Source organism: Crocodylus siamensis, chromosome 5 (genome assembly GCF_052110815.1).
Source record: "Crocodylus siamensis isolate JL-2025a chromosome 5, ASM5211081v1, whole genome shotgun sequence".
Taxonomy (NCBI): domain Eukaryota; kingdom Metazoa; phylum Chordata; order Crocodylia; family Crocodylidae; genus Crocodylus; species Crocodylus siamensis.
Window position 1 is genome coordinate 173,649,962 of NC_143399.1, and position 9,549 is coordinate 173,659,510.

At 46.0% G+C, this 9,549-nt stretch overlaps 1 protein-coding gene across 4 annotated transcripts in view; it reads right to left on the reverse strand.

The window, feature by feature from the left end:
• Nucleotides 1-7,511, reverse strand: part of RUNDC3B (RUN domain containing 3B) — an 87,232-nt gene extending 79,721 nt beyond the window's left edge. For all 4 annotated transcript variants that reach the window (XM_090047182.1, XM_090047179.1, XM_090047180.1 and 1 more), the window contains exon 1: nucleotides 7,183-7,511. In XM_090047182.1, the coding sequence (XP_089903308.1) occupies nucleotides 7,183-7,286 (104 nt within the window). In that variant the 5' untranslated portion in view covers nucleotides 7,287-7,511. The remainder of the gene's footprint in view (nucleotides 1-7,182) is intronic.
• Between the last annotated feature and the right edge of the window lie 2,038 nt (nucleotides 7,512-9,549).

Here is a 9,549-nt window from a genome sequence, read left to right on the forward strand (position 1 = left end):
CACAGGTCATATTTTTCCCACCCCTGCTCTAACATAATACAAGCACCAAAATGGGAGTTTCTTTTTTTGAGACCACTCACCAGAGAATATGGATACAGTCTCTAGTATAAGGAGAATTCCCAATATAATCCTACAGGACCCTTTGTCTGAATGTTATATCAGTTAGATCTAGGAAATAAATAAAATAAACCCCCCAAAAAAACAACTCCCATCTCTATTTTCTGGATGAAAGAAGGCACTCAAATCAACTCTTCTAACAATAACCTTGATAGTCAAAGCCAGTGCCAAGACCATAAACACTGAGGTAAAGGAGGGGAACATTTTTTGATTTTTAAAAAATTCTAAAAAGATGAAAAACAAAGAGATGAAAGTGTAAATGTAAATGGCCAACAAAGGGGCCATGCATAAAATACCTGGCAGTAATAAAAACACTCACACATCACTAGAGCTTGGAAATCCCTCATTTTGAAGATCATCATGGCATTACACATTTAAGACCAGCTGTCTGTCTTCCACCTTGCAGAGTGGGCACAACACAAACAGGTCCACATTTTGTTGTATGATGCAATATCCACACACAAACATGACCAAGCAGAAGAGCTGGAGAGCATGTGTCATTGAAGCCAGGCCCCAAAAGCCTTCCTCTGCAGTTTTTCAGGGTCGTTATCTTGGCCTGGCCCAGAAGGTTACACTTCCTTAGGCTACTTGGTACAGGATAGAGAACATGTACTCAGTCTTAAAGAAGTCTATGGTCAGTGTGTTAAAGAGGGCTGTGAAGGCAGCAAAAGAGTAACCACAGTCAGGGACAGTTCAGAAAAGCATGGACTAGAGTCTCCTTCACCCCCTCTTCACAGAAATGGCAGGATGCTGACAATGACTAGTCTCTTGGTTGAAGTGAAAGCTGCCCTCCCTGCAGATGTGCTTGTTGCCCTGGAAGACCATCTCAGCACATAATGTTCCCTCCCCAGTGGCAGCTTGCTAGACAGACTCCTGCACCCCACCTCACAGCTGCCTATTTTTCTGGCCATGGACAGGAATGAGAAAGTGGTGGGCCTGGTACCAGTCTGTCCCTCCCCATGCTCAGAAAGAACAGGGGTAGGATTTGAAGCACATCCAACCTGGGAAGACGCTGTACATGTGGACAATCAAAGTGCATCATGTTTATAATCCTTGCCACCTACCCTGACACTACTTGAAAGTAGCTCATGATGGCAGCAACACCCCCTAGGGCAGGGCTTCCCAACCATATCCTCACCACAACCCCATTTAAACATTGGAAAATTTTTGCAACCCCAGAATGAGGCAGAGAAGATCAACAAGGAAGAATTCGTCAAATTGCACTCCTTTTGTTTCTTGTTCTAATTCCTGTCATTAATTTTTCCGCTAGAGCTCAAAGCATCCATGTCAGATTTCTCAGTCATGTTAAACAAGTTTCAACCCATCAGTATCAACACACTGATTTTATGTTAGCTTCCTGAAATGTTCAAGCACCTTGTGTGGAAGATGCAACTATCATGCACGGACAAATAACTGCCAAGCACAAGAGTTATATATTTATAAACAGGAAGGATATTAATCCTAATTGGTTAACACTGTCAAGCATCTCTGCAACCCCATTATTTATTGTTGCAGTCCCAAATGGGGTTGTGACCCCAAGGCTGGGAACTGCTGCTCTAGAGTGTCTGAGATTTCACCCAGACTGGTGGTATCTCCTACACAAATTTGCACTCAATTCTATGATTCAAATAATGAACAAAGATATTAAATTAACCAGACCCAGGAAAGACCCCCCAAGGAAGCTTGTTCCACCTAGAATACCCTGCACAAACTACCCATCACAAGAGAACTAGAAACCTACCAAGGCTACAAGGAGCCCCAGCAATGGAAATCTTTGTCCACCACAGAGAGAAAGAGAATTTGACAGCAAAGCATTGGGGCTATAAGGATATCTTCAAAAAATTCTGACTATTTTAAGCAATACCACTGGAAAAAATAAGCCTAAAAACATAACTGCTTGAACTTCAACTACCTGAAAAGTCATGCCTGAGCAACCCGATTTCCCTCTATGATAAGGTGACAGCCTCTGTAGATGGGGGAAAATAGCAGCAATTGTGATATACCTTTATGTTAGCAAGGCTGGTGATACAGTCTCCTACAACATTCTCATTAATAAGCTAAGGAAATGCAAACTTGACTCAAGTACTGATAGAAGCATACAAAACTGTTCGGGTGCTTAATAAGTAGTCATCAAGGGCTCAATGTCTAGTTAGGATGAGGTCGCAAGTGGGGTTCCACAGGGGTCTGTCCTGGATCCGGTAATGTTTAATATCTACATTAAATATCTGAATTATATGATGGAGTGCAAATTTGGAGATGACACGAGGCTCGGTGGAAGTTGCAGACAGGTTAGGGGTTTGGAACCACAGGAAAGACTAGACAGACTGGAAAAATGGTCCAAAAACCAACCAGATAAGATTCAATTAAGTGCAAAGTCTTATAGTTGAGAAGGAACAACTGCATACATAAATACAGACTGAGGAATGACTAGCTAGGCTGCAGTACTGCAGAGAAGGAGGAGGAGTGGGGAGAGGGGGGTTACAGTAGGACATAAGCTGAATATGATCCAAGTGTGCTCTTGTTGCCAAAAAAAGCCAACAGCATACTGGGTTGTACTAACAGGAGTGTCACTTGCAAATCAAAGAAAGTCATTCTTCCACTATTCAGCACTGGTGTAGCCACATCCAGTTTGAGGCCCCACATATCAAGAAAGATATGGACAGATTGGAAAGAGTTCAAGGCAGCAGGACAAAAGTCATTAAAGGCCTGGGGAGCATGCCTTACGAGGACAGGCTGAAAGAACTAGGGTTATTTAGTCTAGAAAAGAGAAAAGTGAAGGGGGAATTTGGTAAGTCTTCAAATATCTTAAAGGTGATTTATAGAGGATGGAGATGCACTTTTCTCCATGCCTGTAGCAGACAGGTCTAGAAGCAACAGCCTCAAGATGAAGTAGAGGAAATTTGGATTGGAGATTAGGAGGAATTCTGAAAATGATGGTGATCAAACACTGGACCAGGCTACCTAAGTGGTTCTCAATTAGGGTGCCTTGAGATCTGTTCAAAGGTGATGCTGGATGCCACAAAACATTAGCACTGTTAGGTGGACAAACAAGATTCACAAAATAAATTCAGCAATTTAAAACAGGAATCCATAGTGTAAAAAACATTTGAAGTTCTGTGCAAAAGAAGAATTACTTTATGTTTATGTAGTCAAAAACCAAGTGAAAACTAAGAGTTAGCATTTTTTGAGGTTGTGCCTCAAGTCTAAAAAGGCTGAGAACCACTAGGCTAATCTAAAGAAGTTGTAGAATCTCCATCTCTGGAAGTGTTTAAGAGCAAGTTAGACATTTGGCTGGAATTGTTTAGTCAGGGATAATCCTGTCTTGACCAGGAGACTGGAATAGATGACCTCAGGAGGTCTTTTCCAGCCCTACATCCCAATGATTCTATTCCTACACACAAAACAATTAAGTTGTTATGCTTGCTTACACAATGGAAACAAATCATAACATTTAAGTTGATTCCCCTAGCATTTCCAAGTTTGTTTGAAACAGACTGTCCCTTGCAAAACTGTAAATGCCTGAAACTATATACACATTGCCAGCATGAGTAGCCGGACCTAACTTTTGAAGCAGGGGTTTGCAGAAATTTCCTCCAACTCCACAGGCCATCCTGGTAAATAATACTGGGAACACACAGAAGGGGCAGTCAGTCTTGGGAAATAAGTGATCCCCAAGCCTGTCCAAAAATGCACGTTGTATCATTTACTTAGTGGTGAAAGAGAACAAGAAAAATGCAACTGGAAAGCAAACAATGCAGACAAGTTATGGTATAACATCCTTCAATAAAAATCCAGTCAACTTTTGCAGAATAATAATTTAAGGAATTTTAATTGATAACCATAATAGGAGGCTGAATATATGATATTGCATGAACTTTCTTTTTTTCCTAGCAGCTTCTGAATTCCAGTGGTGAAAAAGTGGTACTTCTAAGGTTTGGCTGACTCATGTTAACAGCATCATTTTAGACTAAAAAATATTTTTGATTGAAATAGGCAAGGTGGGTAGGCAAGGACTGATTTTATGAAAACATTTAAAAAAAATTAAGCTTAAAAGCCCATAAGAATGAAAACAGTCAAAGTTTAATATACATATTTCCTTAAAATGAATGCTCCTTCTGCTCCTTCCCTCCCTTAAATATAAAGTACTTTGAAAATATTAGTTTTAGGCTTCCAAAGAGACAGCACAGCATTAAATTGTTTAGTCTAATTCTAGAAAAGCTTGCCATTTTAGAGACTCACTATAGGTATCACTGATTCATGCATGTTTTTGACAACTTAGATTGCTTCAGATTGCTAAGATTCCTTGCCTATGTTCCAGGATCACTTTTGCTTATCGCAACATGGGTACATAAAAAAAATCAGAGCTGAAGAATATTATTCAATTGTAAATAGCTTGAAAACTCGTCTCAGTAAGTAGTGAAATAAAGTGTATGTTATGAATTTTTACAGAATGCACAACGTTTTTTTTTTTAAATATTTCTGCGTGGTTACAATACTAAGTAACTTCCGTCTTCCCAAGTCTACGGACAGGCTGTATCAGTACCTTTGCAGCTTTCCCAACTAGGAAGTTTCATTTCTACTGTTTAATACACACTAGTAACGATAAAACTGATGCATGTTGTTACTTTTACTCTGCTATTACATCTAGATTTCTCAAGTAGCAATAGAGTGGGGGGGGAGGCTACTGAAGTTATACAGTAGAGGAGCCTTCCCTGAACTATGCATGTTAGGACTGGGAAAAAGGTTGGCATACAAGTGCATACAGTCTTCTCCCTTTCAGCAAACAGTGTGGTGGCCAGTATCAAGGAAGGAACAGAAGCAAAATTTAGGGAGTGCATGTCAGTGGAAAGGGGAGAGTACTAAAGAAAAAAAAAAGAGCATGTAGGTCCTGAGCTTCTCCATAACACACAGCTGTTTTACTTCACTAATGAGGATACAGCCCTTACTTCATACTATCAAGTAGGTATCCTCTTTCAATCCCTGCATAAAAGCTGCAATTTCTAAAACAACATAAATTGAAATAACTTCTTTCTATAGAGATGCTGCACTTAAAGGTATGGCAGTATTTTTTTGAGGGGGGTGGTTAGGCAAAATATTCCTATCTTCAGTCAGACAGAAGGCAGGGGAGGACAGCGCCTTACAGATTAACTTGTTCAGAGGCATGAGCTTTTGTAGACTACAGCCTACTTAGTCAACATCTGATTTAGGCAACAGCCTGCAAAAGCTCATAACACTCCGAACAAGTCAATTCATAATGATGCCACCCTGCTCTGCCTTCTGCCTAGATGAAGATAAACACAACTAACCTCTCTCTGGTTTCAGTTGGTTTAAATTCAAAGAAAGGCTTACAAGGTATTTGTAGTCATCATTCAAATTTGATCTGAGCACTAAAACAAAGTTAGGTGTAAAAATGGAATTCTACTGGTTTCCAGATATCTCTGCACTTTTAAAAAAGAGACTTGGTCTGATAAAATGGGTGGACATGTTGAATATTTGCGTCATTTACATGATAAGGTCTTCTAGTTCTACCATAAAAAGTGTGTGAAGTCAATCATACGCATTTTAGAAGTTACCAAGTATCATGTCAACTTTAAGCTTTTAATTTCTTTGGGGGAGGAGGAATCTATCTTAAAGGTAAGAAAAATTGACATTGAAATGATGGATGCTGGCATCTGACCCAGTCTATGAAACCTAGGCCCCCTCTATACCCTACAGGTACTGTGTAATTCAATAGCTTAATTGTCCTACCTTAATATCAGCTACATGTGCAGAGTGGCTATACTCCAGTAAAAAGCTCCAAACAGCTATAAAGTTAGACACTGAAAATGCACACTAACACTATAACTGGCTGTGACCAAGCTTTAATGAGCAGGTGTAGCAGGGTCTCCCCTGCCAACCAGAGCGCTGTGAGGTGACAGAGCTCCCAGCCTCAGGGGTGCACCATGCCCACAGTGAAACTCCCAGGCCCTGGAGATGAAGGCTGCCTTGGTCCCCAGGGCTTGGGAGTTTCATAGCCCCCCCAACCCCCAAGGATTGCAGCTGCTGTGATCCCCCAGCTCTGGGGGTGTGTGGGGTGCCCCCATGGCTGGGAGACCCTCAAGTGAGCCTGAGATTAAGCTCCTCCTGCACCAGTGATAAAGCACAACAGGATCTAATGCATGATCCCTCAATCTTGCCTCCTGCTACACACACGGCACGGCAGGCTTGTATGCATTGTGCGTTAGATCCCATTGCACCTTTACCTGCATGTGGGGGGGGGGGCTTACACTGCAACACTGACCCCTGCTACACATTACATCTATTATGTAATTCACTGCTTAACTGCACAATACCTTTAGACCCACCACACATGCAAAGCAATTCTCACACCATAAAAATAACTCTCCAGCTCCAGTGGGTCTAATAAAAGGTATCATTTTGGAATCAAGAGTTCTTGTTTTTTGTATGTCTCCAGCTTCAAGGAGAGCCAACCAGCTCCCAAGCTAGCACCTGAAAGTGCGTAACCAGCCCACAGCTGGCTTCCACTGGCGCGTGGAGCAGGGCCGGCCGCCTCCACACGCAGTCTCCTCCTGGCACCCGTCTTTGGGAAGGGGCAGCCTGCCATTGACGCCCGGCGCCAGCCACACGAGAAGGAGGGTTTTAGCAGTGTCCCCTGGCAATGGTAGGGGTTTGGGGCTGTGATGTTTTCATCCCGCGGCTCTGCACGAGAAGTCGGTGGGAGAAGGGGAGCTCTCTTCATGGCAAACCGCTCAACTGCTGCACAACACCCCCCCCCCCCCCCAACCAACACAAGCCCGGCTCGCGGGCGCGCCGCGGGGCCGGCGGGAGGAGCGGGCACCGGTGTGTCGCCACATCTCCAAGGCGCCCCCCCCTCACAATCGGGCCAAACCGCGGGCCTGCCCTTCCGCCCGCGGTCGGGCTGGCTGCCGGGGGCTGCGCAGCTCAGAGGTGCTGCGGGCCCCGCTCCGGAGCCGACAGCCGCAGGAGCTGAGTCAGGACGGAGTCTCCCGCTTCGCTCCCCGCCCCGAGCCCGCAGGTGCGGCCGGGCCAGGCGCTGCGAGTCACCTGCAGACCGTGATGAGGTTCCTGCGCTCCACGGCGGCGTTGCGGGCCGGGCCGCCCCTCCTGCGGACGGCTGCGCCGAGCCCCCCCAGGCCGAGCCCCGCCATGGCGGGGGCGGGGGCCCGCGGCGGCCCCAGCCTTTGTTCGCGGCCCGCGGCGGCGCCCGCTGCCCCCGAGGCCGAAGGCGGCGGCGACCCCCGGCTCGCGCAGCCCTCGGCGGCGACGCCCGGAGCCCGCGGCCGAGCGGAGGCTGCTGCCGGGCATCCGGCAGCGGGAGGCAGCCGCGGCGCGGGCGCTGGGAGTCGGACCGCAGCGCCGGCCGCGCCAGCCAATCCCGGGCGCGAGGGCGGAGCGGGCGGGCGCCGGGGGCGGTGCCAGCAGCGCGGGTGGGGCGGGGCGGCCACGTGCGGGGGCGGAGCCGGGCGCACCCAGCCCGAGGGGTGCCAGCAGCGGGGGGCGGTGCTCGTGCCTCTGCTGGCCCCCTGGGTCTCGCCCTAGTCCCCTCCCTGCCACCACTGTGCTTGGCAGAGGTGGCCAGCTCTGGCTGCTGCTGGTTGTTTGCTTGTTTGTTCTTCCTTTAAGGAAAATGTGTCGTGTGCCAGGTCAAATTAGCCAGATTAGGTCCAAATCTATTCAAATCATTCAGGAACCACAGTAGCCCAGCTGCCTTAAGTATCTCCACTGCAGACCGGGGTTTCAGATGCTTCTAAATCCTTTGGCAGGCATCCCACGTGCAGAGCCAACTCCTCCTTTCACAGAGGAGTCAATAGATGGAAAACTGGGCAGCCAGTTCATAGCTGGTATAAAGCCTCTCAGCTCCTGTGAGGATCTGTGATGATGCGAATTACCTTTAAACAAAGGCAGGGGCAGGATCTCAGGTTTCAGGGGGTCACAGGTGCTTCTTGCTTGGGAAAATATGAAGATTTCATTTTTTTTAAAAATCAGCTAAAATTGGATATCCCCTTCAAGGTAATATGCATCATCACAGATCCACACAGGAGGTGAGAGGCTTCATATCAGCTATGAAATGACTGCCCAGAGGTGTTTTCCATCTATTGACTCCTCTATGAAACCTTATGAAATATAAACTTTCATGTCTACCCAGGAGAACTTTTACAATCTTTTCTGCAATGCTAGATGAAGGGTGCTTGTGCCTGAAAGCTTGCAATTAAAGATTTTTTTTTTTGCAAAAATCCCGTTGGTATAATAAAAGATACCATTGCTACTACAAGTCCTGACTGCCTTTTCCTCTAGCCCAATACCACTACAACCTGGACACTTGAATATGTAAATTTAATTTAAATGTGCTTCCTGGTCCACAGTAAAAGAAGCTTGGGGACCCCTGACTTAAGACTAACAACTTAAAATTACCTAATTAAATTACCTACACCTGTTAAGTTTCAAATTCACAGATACTGTACTCACCAATATGAAGGGGATGCCTGTTTCTCTGCAGACAGTTTATCAATTTGTAGCGAGCTTGGATTCTGTTTCTTCAATAAGGTCAGTTAACAGCAGGAATGGACACTTGAACCAGTTTTGATCTTTCTTTTCCAGAGATCCAGCTTTCTCTTGAATGCAGTTACCTTGTTGCACAGGTCAAAAACAGTACTTTCTGCTCCTTGCAATGAGCATTCCATTTGTCAAAAGTATCAGCAAAGCAAGTCAAAAGCACAAGCCAATAGGGATCACAGTGTCTTTTTATTGCTGAAATTCAAATTCAACAGAAAAAGTGAAAATTTATTTCACAGTTTCATAGTTTCTAGGGTCAGAAGGGATCGGAACAGCTCATCAAGTCCAACCCCCTACCATGGCAGGAAAAAGTACTGGGGTCAAACGACCCCAGCAAGATGTTTGTCTAGCCTTGTCTTAAAGACCCCCAGGATAGGAGCCAGCACCACTTTGCTTGGAAGTTGGTTCCAGCTCCTAGCTGCCCTGACAGTGAAGTAGCGCCTCCTGATGTCTAATCTGAAATCAACCCTCTCCCAGCTTGTGACCGTTATTTCTAGTCACACCTGGTAGTTATCAGAGGAACAGGGACTCCCCCAATGCCTGCTGATCCCCCCGACTAGTTTGTAACAGGCCACTAGATCCCCCCTCAGCCTTCTCTTGTGGAGGCTGAACAGGTTCAGGTCCCGGAGCCTCTTCTCATAGGGCCTGCCCTGCTGCCCCCTGATCATGCGGGTGGCCCTCCTCTGGACCCTCTCCATGTTGTCCACATCCCTCTTGAAGTGCGGCGCCCAGAACTGGAAGCAGTACTCCAGCTGCGGCCTGACCAGTGCCATACAGAGGGGGAGGATCACCTCCTTGGACCTGCTTGAGATGCATCTGTGGATGCCTGACAAGGTGCTGTTGGCCTTCCTGACTGCA